Below are 12,716 nucleotides of genomic sequence, written 5' to 3'. Positions count from 1 at the left end.
TAAACATCCACTCTGATCAACTAACAGCTGGAAAGAGGACAAACTCTAAAAAAACAAAAGCACTATCTTTCACATGGCTGGATGAACGAGGAGGAGAAGCAGATCCAGATGTCCCATCAACCTAGAACAGGACTTCTGGATCCGCTTTAAAAACGCAAGTTTTTACAAAAGGATCTTGTTTCACAAGCCTGCACTGATGCCACGCTCAACCACTGAACAAACAATAGTGACAAATAATCAATGTGGCATTTCATCAAATGTAACACTACACTATCAAAAAGTGCTTCAGATAAGTTTGTGGATACAAAAACAAGTTTGATGTAAACAAAGTTTGATCTGCCAGAGCTCTGTAGAAGCAATGGGTATGGCTGTTTGAGCTGTGAAATTAAAAACACACAAGAAAACAGTATGTCAATCAAAAAAATAAACCCTGTAGAGGGGAAAATCAACAGTGATCATTAAAGTGCATCCCTGGATGTGTACCTACCCCTTCCCTTCCCTCCCCATGCTGCCCCCCCCCAGGTAGATTCAATGAGAGAAGCCCCAATGGCAGACAGAGGAACCTCTGCTAATTGGGGCACACTGCTGCCTAAAGGACCTACAGAGGAGCAGTCTATAAATCCAGTGGCAGTACTTTCATGAGGAAACAAAACTAAAACAGTTATACACAGGAAACAACACGGTGGACACAAATCATCCTTCCAGCTTGGCATAGAGGTTTCTATTTCTTGGTAGTGTAGGATAAGTGGTGGCTGTTGACAGAAGAGAGGCTTGCTGTGACAGTGACCTCTGTCCTCCACTTCTGCCCTAATGTCACATTCCAGGCTCTGAGGGACTCGGAGGGCAGAGGGAGAGTCACTGCTAATGGCGGCTGGCCCTGATGCACACGGGTATGGACACAAATGGCAGGTTGGAGAAGCTTCTCAGACACTTTACCATCTCCGCTCTTCACAACCTAAGTTGTCCATGATCAGAAATGTGGTGTGCAAGTGCACTTTATTTTTTTTTTCTTCTTTTTTTTATTTTTTCTCTTAGTGCGTGTTAGTGATAAGGTCCAGCATCATCATGGGCACACGTGGTTTCATTGTCTCTCACAGTGTCTCTTGTTCGGCGGGCGAGTGGTGGGAGTGGGGGTGTTGGTGGAGGGGAGGGAGCAGGGACTGCAAGGGAGACTGGGGGGTGGTGGGCGGGGACTGCTGCAGGGGGCTGAAGTGCGCGGCGGTGTGGGGCGGCGAGGAGCGGTAGCCCGAGTAGGTGGAGCTCCCGCTGAGGGTAGTGGTGGGTGAGGCGGGGAGGCCTGCCAGGCCGGTGGGGGAGTCGAGGAGGGGCTGGTTGTAAAAGAAGAATGCACACTGGTGGATGAAGCTCTCGATGATTGTCTGGTAGGTGCGCGTGGCCGTCAGGGCGTCCATTGTGACGAAGTCCGGCCTCATGAGCGTGGGCCAGAAGCAGATGGACAAGTTCTCACTGGTCATCAAGTTCAGCCTGTGCAACTGGCTCACCCTGGGACAGCAAACACACAATCAGACTCAAACGTCTTCATTCTCATCACACTGTGCAGAGACACTGACGAAAACAACAGAAGACCAACAAACCCATGGAGTCGATTCAAACAGCAGACAGGGGACTTACTTGTGTAAGTGGCTCGCGACATATCTGAAGACTTCATAGTTCTCTCTGGGGAACCTCCTCAGGACATCCTTCATCGTGTATAGCCTCTGTTCTCGGTCACTTATTCCTGGACACACGGAGACAAGTTACCAATCAATCTGAGCCCTCATCAGTACAGACAGTAATTTGACTGTAAGATGTCTCGCTCCACTATCATGAACAGTATTCCTCTCAACGCTGAGACACCTAAAACTGAGTGGTAGGATGCACTGTAGCACATTAACTTTGGTTAGTGTCTTGGTTCATATATCTGTAATTTACTTAAGTAGATTTATTTTTGTGTACTTTTCACTTTTACTTGACTACATATATTTAGCAAATATATGTACTTTCTACTCCACTTCATTTAAAAAAAAGCAATGCATTACATGTTCACATTGTATTTTTTAAGGAGTGACTTTCCTTTTTAGCGAGTTTATCCTCGTTTAAAAAAAAAACTACGTATAGCCTACACTTGTCAAGTACTTTTTTATATATTTCAAAGCAAGCACTTACTTACTTTAACTCAAGTAGAGGAGTTCATGTGGTACTTTTACTCATATTAAATGTTTGAACACTTCCTCCTCCACTGCCTTACACTGAGCAGAACAGATCTGCCGAAACCTCCCCTACCCTCGTCCCTCCTAAAGAAACAATCTTTTTATGTTCAGGTAGTGACCCTCCCAGCCCAGCAGTGTTTGCTTACTGAAAGCATCCAGTAGGTCCACCTGCAGAGCAGAAGGCACCAGGGGCTCAGGCAGCTCAGAGAAGAAGCTTTTGAGGCCTCCAGCCACAGTGTTTATGGCGAAGTCTTTCTCCACCAGGTCTAATCCGTGGTCTGTACGAGGAGAATGAGAGCGTTAGAGGGATCAGACAAAATGAGCCCGTCAGTCGTAGATGTCATCAGGACGGAACAATTGCTGGTGTGTCTCTTTTCCTTTGGTAAGCGTTTTTTTTGTTTTGATGAGGCAGCCCCATAATTACACGTCAAACAGCCGGTTGAAACAAATCTGAGGAGCAACTCACCCTGTTCAAACTGTCTCTGCATGCTTTCCATCTCGGACTTGTTGCCGCTTACACGATACAAACCCTCGGTATTCAAGCCTGAGGAAAAAACAGAGCGCAGCGGAGGAAAGGGGGGGCGACGCGGGGAGGAGAGGGGAGGGGGATGAGCACAGTGGGAAACAAGCAAAGCACAAACCCTTCATTAGCCCAACGGCAAACAGACATGACAATACAGATGCTGGAGGAGAACTTGAACTGAAACTGAGGCTACTCACACGTTTCCGTTTTAAAACTAAACACATTTGTAAACTTTTGGAAACACTGCTGGTCCCTTTTAGTTTGAAAAATGAAGATATGGTTGAATTCATTGGAAACAATGACCAGCATTCGCTTCCTGATTGAGTCTAATGATAAGCGTCGCTATTAAGAAATTCCTTCTCTTATTTGTTGTCAGAGCTGTTTCTCATATATAGTATTTATTTCAACTAAATAACCAAGAGCAAATAGACACTCCTGTTTACACCAGCACATGTGAATGGTTTCATGATATACCTTTTCAGGTGTGTTTGTATGGCCTGAGATCGTTTTCCTTTTATAACCAAATTTTAAACCTAAAATGCATTAATGTGGATCTCACCAGACTAACCTCTGTATTAAATTCACATTACTATAATTATGGTCATGAGCAGGCTCAGGAGATCAAACAATAAATATGTTAAAGCAAGAGGTAAAAACGAATAAATGACCACAGTATGTTAGTATATCAGAATAAAACTTTTCACATTTTGAATCACAATGCAGCAGTAATACATGTAATACAAGATTTTTTTTTTTACCGGTTGTCTCAATGAAGCGGACACACTTCTCGATGAAGAGTGGAATCGGTCTGTCTGGGGATACCACATTTACGAGAGGGATCCCAAAGTAAATGTTCTCCGGGGGCTTGGGAACAGCTTGTCGGGGCTTTGTTCTTGTTTTCTGTGGAGAAATAAAAACAAAAAACTATTACCATTTCGAACATGGATAAATAAATATGTTGATACCACGTGGAAGGCTCACTGGCCTCTAATTAAATGTGATGTTCTTCTTCAACAGAAAAAAATCAGGAGTTCCTTCAATGTAGTCACAAGTTTAATATCTTGGTCCTCTCTTAAACTCAATACTGATCTGATTTGTTTCATGCTGACCTCTGCTATTAAACCTTTAGCAATGACTCTAATCTTTCATTAGGACAAAGTCTTTGGAAAATTAATTAACGACGACTTCTGTCTGAGATTATGGACAAGAAAATTAAAAATGAACACACCTTGGCTGTACGTCGCAGGCTCTTCAGAATGTTCCTCTTTTTTGGGTCCTCACTCTCCTCGATAACAAGATTTTCACTTTTCAGAGTCCCAAAGTCATCTTCCTTGGACTTTAGGAGAGCTCCCATCTCATCATCACTGCCTATGAAGCTTGTCCGGAAGCTGCTGAATTTGCCGAGCCGTTTGGATCGGTCACGGTAAAGACGAGGCTTCACCCCTATTGCGGAAAACTTCCTCCTCCGCTCCAGAGAGCTGCTGTCTGCTTCGCTGTCTGAGCCATTTCCATTCGAGTGCATCCTGTTTGAGTTGCGGATGGTGATGATTTTGCCTTGTGTGCTGTCGTGTGGCACAGAGTAGATGATCTCATCGTTGCTCGGACGGGGTTTGGAAACCGCATCCATGGGTTCGGCGTAGTCTGAGGGATCGTAGCCCACGTCCCCACCGGGAACCCAGGTGACTGCAGAGGGCAGGGAGCGACGATGTCCGAGTGTATCGATATATGGGTTGCGGCTGACCTTGCGGAAGTCAAAAGTGACCCCGGGTTTAACTCGAACTTGGAGGGGTACTTTGTTGTTGAGTTTGTTCTCAAAGTCTCTGATATCAGAGATTACAGAGACGTCACTGGAATCTAAGTCGGGCAGGTTGAAATCCCTACTATGAGAAGTGAGCGTGCCATCATAGTATGGTGGAGATGGCTCAACGTCATCCTCTGAATCCAAGAACATGGTGACAGGACTGGGAGAACTGCAGCGTGGAGAGTACACATTTTCATTGGTGCATGCTTCAGCTACATTATCGTACATGTGTGTGGCCTCAACAATGTTGCGTTTCTCTACCACCTCCATCAGAAAAGAATGGAACATTTCTATTCTGTGCAGGCCTCCCACTACGCCCCCAGAGCCACAAACCAAACTATTAAAGCGACCCTCGATCTCATGGGCAAGCTCCTCCCCCTGCATCATCTGTTCACCGGCGTAGTCACTGTCAGTGAGCTCTGCTTTGCTATCTCCCACAGCCAATAGCTGAACTGGGATGATGTCTTGAACTTCACATAAGAATGCACACAGAGTCTCCAAGGAGGCTTTTCGAGAGACCGAGTACACTGCAATGTAGCCGTGTACTAACCTGCTCTTCCTCAAGGTGAAGGAGGCGTGGTAAGAGAGCAGAGACAGCTCTATGGCCAGCTTGTGTCCACCAATTGTTTGCTCCAGCAATACAGAGGTTCCACAATTAGACATTGGCCTGCAGTGCTGGTGCATGAGAAAAGGGGACAGGAGCTGCTCTATGTCATAGGAATCTCCGCACATTAAACACATGACAACACGAAGGTCTGCCTCCGGGGCCGGCTGATGAGGAGAGTCCCGGAGCGCTTGTGGCTCAGGGAGGAGCGGTGGGGAGCTGCTACTAAAGGATGAGCTTCTCCTAATATCCAGGAGGCTCCTCAGCACCTGGTTGATTTGGGTCTCATTGACATTATGGCCATAGCCCACACCAGGGGAGGCAGGGTCTAAAAAGCTACACTGCAGTCTCCTTGCATACTGTTGTCCTTGTGTTATTAGGTTTAAGGCAGTTTCTCCACCTATATCCACGTATGATCCTACTCCTCTTTTAGTGACTAAGAGCAGAGACGTTTGCAGCTGTGCCAGCTGGCTATCCCTTCGACCTAGAGTTGATTCCCTAATTCGCTCAAGGCTTTCCACCACGTAAGAGAGGGACTCTTTTGAGTTGTACAGACACAGACATCCGTGCGGTGTGAAGGTGGGCGTGTGGAAGGAGTTTACTGGAAGACGTACATTTCCCTCAATAGGCCGCAGCATCAGCTCGTACATCTTCCCATCAAGCACATACCAGTCGTCATTTGTGCAGAGAGCTCTAATCTCATTGGCAAATTCTCTGGCCAGACCATCCTTTCCGAGGATGACAAGGTTAATTCTGTCAGCCTTGGTGTCTCCAAAATGAGCTTTCACTTCGAAAAAGGGATAACATGTTGGGAAACGAGTAACTAAGAGATGTTCAATCTTAGAGTCTCCGCAGTTTGGACTGCTAGGGCAGGTCTCCTTGGTAGGGTGATAGACAAAGTGGATATGCTTCAGTACCAGAGCGTCTCTTTCAGCTGGAAGCTTTTGCAGTGCCTTGAACCTCTGTTCCTCCCCCAAAACCTCCTGAATTGCTCCCATCTTCTCCTTGCTTGGCTTGGCATCTACCTCAAGTTCATAAAAAAGCTCAGAGTACTCCAGCAAAAGCTCCTGAAAGTCTTCTTTTGCACGATCAATGATCTCCTTCTGATGGCGGTTGTACAGGTCCAAGTACTCCGGCTCCTCGAGCCACTGGTAGAAGTCTTCATTCATGATAAAGCTACGTGCCTCCTCCCATGGTTTACCAGGTGTGACAAAGGGAGAGGAGGCCAACTTCTGTTTGAACTCCAGCCTTATCTCTGCTCTCTTGCACTCATTACGCAGATGCTCCAGGTGGGCATTAAATATGTCCTCTGCTTCACCCGTCTCCAGAAGATCCGAGGGGATTCGCTCATCGTCCATGTTATCAATGTGTGACGTATCCTCCCATGGGGAGTCCTCCAAAACCACAAACCAGTGGGCAAAGTGCTGCTTGGACTCTAGAACCTTCTGTACCCCAGACCAGCTCAGCTGATCAATCTCATCCAGATCAGGCACCAAAGAACTAAGTGCTAAGGGAAGAGTGCTAAGGTAAATTTTGCGACGTCTCTCAATATGTTCCTGCTTCAGACGGTAAACATGCTGTTGAAAAAGCTTCTTGCACTTAGCCGTTCCCTCCAAGAAGACGTATTCTTTGAACTCTGGGGAGGTGTTCATGCGTCGACTGGTGTTTAACCAGGTTTCATTGTGATTCTTAACTATGCGGTTGATGAGCCATTCATAGCGATCCTTGGCAGAAGCTATCTGCTGACTCTGGAGCTTTAGGGCTTCAAAATAGGGAATTATCTTGGGCTTGCCTCTGCCCTTATCAAGAAGTTGAACCAGGGTGAGGAAGGCGAGGTCCACATTTATATTTGACCGTGCAGACGTCTCAATTACTGGTAGACTCTTTTTTGTGATACCAAATGTATGTGCATCTTTGATGTAGCGTTCAACTCCTTCGTCACACTTGGTGAGGGCCAGCACAATGGGCTTCTTTGTCTTGCTAAGCTGACCATACAGATTGGTGACGAATTTCAGCTGGTCATCAAAGTTGCGGTTCATGCCCCGGCTGACATCAACACAAAGCAGGAAGCCATCCACCTGCAGCTTTCCCTCAGGCATTTGCTTTTGCTCAAAGTCTTGCTCCAGACCCAGCTGATCTGTACAGAAGTACATGAGCTTCTCTGCTGAAGCCAGCTTGGTTGCGGCTGCCCGTTTGATATAGGGCTGCATCGCAGTGCTACGGTGGGGCTGAAATGTCTGGTCATCAATGAATTCGGTTTGCTCCACAATGTGCAACCTGCACTCAGGCCCCTCCTCCATAACCCGTGACACCTCCCCCCAAAACAGAAAGTGATCATTATTAACCACTCGACCCCCAAAGTCACTGGTGCTCAACACTGATGTGTGGTCCAAGTAGAAGTCATCAGCGCTAGATCGCACAAACCTATTAGACAAGCAGGACTTTCCAACCCCACATTGCCCCTTCTCTTTCTCTGTTCCGGACAAACCCACAACCATGAGGTTGTAAATGGGCGGTCGGACATCTTGCTTTTTCGCCATCATCGTTTGCTGACGCTCATCCTGCCATAAACAGGCACTGTGAAGAGGAGTTCACTTGAATGTTTGTCCATAAAGTTGTTGATCCACAGGGGTGATCAGATTTCACTTTCTTCTGGTGGGCTTCAGTTTTAATAAATAGCAGTGCAGTGATATGAGCAGAAGGTTGTTTGGTCATTCCTTATATGATTCAGATCCTGTCAAGAAAAAAAGAAAAACAAGAAATCAGACAAACTGGGCAAAAATAATGTTTTAACAGAAATATATTTTGAAATAGGGAAAATAGAAAATCTATCAAACCACCAATGGGCGTATTATTAATAAAGCATGATTCTTTATGTGATAATGGATTAGTGAAGTTTTAATAGCAAATATGTACATTTCTATACTTCTTAATAAATGATTGATCCCTAACAATAAAGTAATATGAGACAAACAATGACCACATTTAGATACATGTTGTGCTTGTTTCCTTTGTATACCACATTATACTGAAGGAACTGACCTTCACAATAACCAGTAAAAATGAAGAGTGCTGGCTCTTTGCAATTCTGAGTTCTGATGCACTTTAGTGTCCATGGCTTCGGTCATGATGATGTATCAGGCCTGATCATATTTCAAAAGTAATTAACTGTAATATATATGAAATCCCTGTTTTTCAGATTATAACTGTACACACCAACCTCTGATCAAGCACATCGTATCAAGAAACAACCAAAGCATTGTGTCACAGAGCCAATAATGACAGTCACAATATCTCCTGACAGAGGCCATATATTTCAGCGATAAATGTAATGTCCAAAATACAATAAACTGCATTTCAAATGAGGAAGCAGGTTTTGGTATAGTCCATTAAGTTGTCCGGCAGATTTATTTACTACTCCAGGGCTGTAACTATTATTCACATTGTTGAATTTATATGTTCGGTATTTTGTCAGATAATTTACTGTAAAATATCAAAAAGGCCTATGACAGTCTCATATTGCTTCTCTCTGTCTGAAAAACAAAACTAAAGGGCATTCACATGGGAGCATTTATGCCAATGAACTTCCTGGTTGTTTAAAAAAAAGAAGATCTTCCAATTAAATATTTTATTTTTAATCATTTTACATCTGTATTATTACATATTATTTCCATGGATTGATGCAGTCATTCAGGATCTGAATGACTGCATCAATCCATGGAAAAAAACATGTGGGGAGTGGTGCTCACTAAATGACAATGTCAGCTGATCAGTGAGCGGAATGACAGACATAAAAATGACCACCTCAGTCTCCATGTTTCTCCTCATCACATCATAACCATCGTTCCTTATAAATGGAAGAAAGCTCTCAGCCCCATCTCCAGTGACAACACAGTGAATGAATGAAGTAAACTAATCAAGTCAGACAAGTGCAGTCTGTGACAAAGGCTACTGTATCTGCTCGACCTCAACAACACTTAATACTCAATATACTGTGGCATTGATTCTCCATTATTATAGCACTGATGCGAGTCCACACGATATTGATCTATAACAAATCCTTCAGAAAATGGCCAACCTGAATTTCCCTGATGTGACGCACTAGAGTCAAACATCATAAGAGAAAAGGGGAAATGGCACGTTTTACTAATACAGAGTCATCCCTTTTGACAGAATGTACACAAGATCATTGAAAGAGTATTTTATCCCAATTGAGTTTGTGATGTGCTATGTCTTACCCTTTTACTTGCATATGTGACTCAAACATTGCAAAATATGTTTAAAATATTTTTTGATTGCAAGTAAGGAGACTATAACAGGAGCAAATGGTTGCGGCCATGGCACAGGACCAGTGAAACCATGAAGAGTATACATGTTACGGAGAAACTGAGCTTTTCAACAAGCTGCAATTAAGAGATTTCCGCCATAAGATGGACTGTGTGATAAACTATGCAGAACTATGTCAAACTGGAGTCAAATTCATTGTATGTGTACACATGCTCAATGAGCCAATTAAGCCTGTTCTGATTATAATAAAACCTGGTCAATGGAGGTAAAATACTTTTCTAACTATACAGGTTGTCCAAACTCAAATGGGCTCATAACATAGCAAAGTACATCTACTAAAAATGATATAAATCGGTTTATATTTTACTTATTGTCCTCATGTCCAGGTACTGTTTGATTATTTGCTTCTGTTGTGGGTTATAGGGTTATTAATGACACAGACCATATCAAGATGTAATGATGAATGACTCTAAACAATTAGAGAAACACATATTTAGATAGGAAAGTAGACATGAAGTGATCGCCCGTCAGAACCACGCCGGGCTCTGACAGGCAGCAGCCGGCACCTCAGCCGAGCAGATCCGGGCCCTGACATCCAACATGACCAGACAAGTTCCTCCATTACAAACACCCGCACTGACCCCATCTGCAGCGGCATCCCTCCCCGGTTCCACCAGCAGTCTATCGCCGAGGGGCCTGCTTCCTCAGACACACATCGGTGCGAGGTTACATGTCGCAAAAAAAACACACACAAGGGATTACCGGAGAACGGGGGCTCCGGGGGGGCTGACCACGCCAGGCCCCAAGATCTACAGAATGAAATCAGAGCCCGTCTCCTCCTCCCCGCCGACACACGATGTCCGGCCGGGATGTGTTGACCCAGGTGTCTACGAGTCTCCACTACGAGGGGAAACCGCCCATAAAGAAGAGGAGAGTACATACCATGGGCTTTCTCCCTTTCTCCTCCCGCAGCTGTCAGGCCAGCCCTTGCCGCAGCCCCTCGCCGCCTGATGGGCACGGACCCTCGCACCTTCCCGATCCGCCGATAGCACCGAGAACACAGCGGCGATCGTGCTGCTTTTTTTGGGGGGGGGGTTGAAAATGTCAATCAGCTCCGTGTGCGGATTCGCTTTTTTATTCCGCTGCACCGCCTCGCTGCGATCCAACCCCGGAGGAATCAAATGTCCCCGGATAATAGAACAATCCGATGTAGCTCCCCTGCAAAGAGTTGGTTTGTCCTTCACCAGAAATCAAGGCGTGTGGTAATAGAACAAAAAAAACACACACACAAGAGAAGCCTCCTCAGTCTTCTTCTCCTCGGTTCACCACGTTGCTTTTCTCGATAATTATTCTGTCCATTGTTGTGCCTGCACACTGCTGCTGCTGCCGGGCCGGGGCCGCCGCGCACACAACACAAGGCTGGGAGCTGGTCGCAATGTCCGCGCTGCTTCTGTCCGAAAATGGGCTTCTGCTGCGACACGGATCCCCTCGTGTCCCCGCTTGGGCCGGCGGAGCAGAACGCGTGTGGGAAAGTGTTGTGTTTTCTGCCAGGTTTCCGATAATGGCGGCGGCCCTCCTCCTCCTCCCCGGACCCAGTTCTCTGCTCTCTTCTTTTCTTTGGGAAAAGGCAGCAGTGGAGACAGAGGCGGCGGAGAGAGGGACTCACCCAGCGGCGCCTTCACTCCACTGCAGCGGCGCCCTGCTCCTGCTGCTCGTTACTCCCACAGTACTCTGTTACTCTGCATCTACTCTGTTCTTTACCACCACACTTCCTGCTTTTGCTGGGATGAAATATTTGCAATCACACTGAATAATAATACCAGTAGCTTCAGAGGAAGTTAAATATTCCTGGGTACTTCCCTAGCTGACATGGCAACAACACCAAACCTCCAGGTAAACGTTGTGTTGTTTAAGGTACACTTTCATTCAAAATCCCAGCTAATGCTATATGAGATCATGTTTCAGGAACACAATGTTTTTATTTGGTTAAAACAAATCATTAATAACAGGCTGCAGCGCTAGCTTGATATTGAGTCAGGCTACTGTCTATCTTTTAGCTACTTACTAATTCATTTACACTAAAACTTATATTTATAATGCCAGAGAGTGTGGCTAATAAATTAATCCATTGTTTCAAAAGCATGCAAAAGATACGTACGATTTGAACGTAGCTTTGTATAATTAGCAGTAAGCTTGAAATTGTATGGCTGATCAGTACTGTTAGCAAGCTAGCTTTGCATTAGCATGAACTATTTTCATCCAAATAGTCTTTAGTTCAGAAATAAAGTCTGAAAAACAAGGCCTTTAGACAGCTTAATTGCTACTTAGCATCAATTTTTAGTAGACAACAAACCATAAATTGTATTTATAAAACAAACATGTTACTTATTGTAGTCATTGGCCTGAAGGAAATTGCAAAAGAAGTAATTTTGAATAAGGAAAATGGTTAAATTACAACAAACTGCTATACAACATGTCACAAAGAGAAACAGTTTAAGTCATTTAAGTGAATAAACAGACAGAGGAGAAGAACCAGACTACAGAGTATACACAGGGCCCTTGGGTTGAGAAAGGTCCAAAGCAAATAAAGGAATATCTGTTATAGGGAGTATATTTTAAAACATCTATACAGTGAATTATAGTGGAGGCAGCCATGAATAGTGGGGGTCTGTCTGTATATGTTCTACCACTCAGCTCTCCCACCTTTAACAGAGGCACACATCAGTCATCACATCTCATTACTTTCAGCGGATCATTGGCTTGTCGCCTCCTGGTGGATTTATAGGCCATAATCCGTCCGAAATCTTCTCTCACCTTTGCAGTGGGGGCTTAATGCAGTCACAGTTTGGACTTTCTATGAAGATTTATATAAAAATGTCCAGATATTTTTTTAAGTCGGAGCGGGTTTAGATCAGGCTGCTGGGCACAGAGCGGCAGCCTGATGATGGACTGCGTGGTGGTGGAGGAGCTTCACCTTCAGCTGTAACCGAAACACCGGCCACCACCAGACTGCTGCTGCTGTTGCTGGGAGAGGAAGACATGGGAGAAACTCCAATTATTGAGTAAACACAGGTACCGTGAATGCAGCGTGTGTGTCTGTGTGTGTTTATGCAAGCTTTTCATTTGCAAGATGCATGCACGTTTCTTGGTATGCTTATATTATGTTACACTCCAACTAATTTGTAGGTGGAAAGGTCACAGTGCACAAATACTACCATGAGCAAAAAAATCCTGCATGTAAGTCAGAGTTCTGTTGTTGTTTTTGTAAATATCCTGTTATACACTCAGACA

The 12,716-nt window shown here is 44.8% G+C and overlaps 1 protein-coding gene across 1 annotated transcript; it reads right to left on the bottom strand.

Annotated features, from left to right (window-relative positions):
• Positions 1–522: 522 nt before the first annotated feature.
• On the bottom strand, positions 523–11,002 carry arhgap35b (Rho GTPase activating protein 35b). Its single transcript, XM_061086083.1, has 7 exons — positions 10,368–11,002; positions 3,962–7,872; positions 3,492–3,633; positions 2,677–2,754; positions 2,357–2,488; positions 1,633–1,738; positions 523–1,503 (listed from the first exon to the last, which is right to left on the bottom strand). The coding sequence occupies exons 2-7, from the start codon at positions 7,679–7,681 to the stop codon at positions 1,092–1,094; spliced, it is 4,590 nt and encodes a 1,529-aa protein (XP_060942066.1). The 5' UTR covers positions 7,682–7,872; positions 10,368–11,002; the 3' UTR covers positions 523–1,091.
• Between the last annotated feature and the right edge of the window lie 1,714 nt (positions 11,003–12,716).

This window comes from Limanda limanda, chromosome 14 (genome assembly GCF_963576545.1).
Source record: "Limanda limanda chromosome 14, fLimLim1.1, whole genome shotgun sequence".
NCBI classification, from domain to species: domain Eukaryota; kingdom Metazoa; phylum Chordata; class Actinopteri; order Pleuronectiformes; family Pleuronectidae; genus Limanda; species Limanda limanda.
The sequence above is the reverse complement of the archived record's forward strand: the minus strand, read 5'-3'. Positions and strand labels throughout refer to the sequence as shown.

Excerpts from the sequence above, each read along its gene's own strand:
- arhgap35b (XM_061086083.1), bottom strand. The coding sequence starts at position 7,681 with ATGATGGCGAAAAAGCAAGATGTCCGACCGCCCATTTACAACCTCATG. Across the intron at positions 2,755-3,491 it reads CCGCTTCATTGAGACAACCG|GCTTGAATACCGAGGGTTTG; the intron begins GTAAAAAAAAAA and ends TTTTTTCCTCAG. Across the intron at positions 1,504-1,632 it reads GTCGCGAGCCACTTACACAA|GGTGAGCCAGTTGCACAGGC; the intron begins GTAAGTCCCCTG and ends TTGCTGTCCCAG.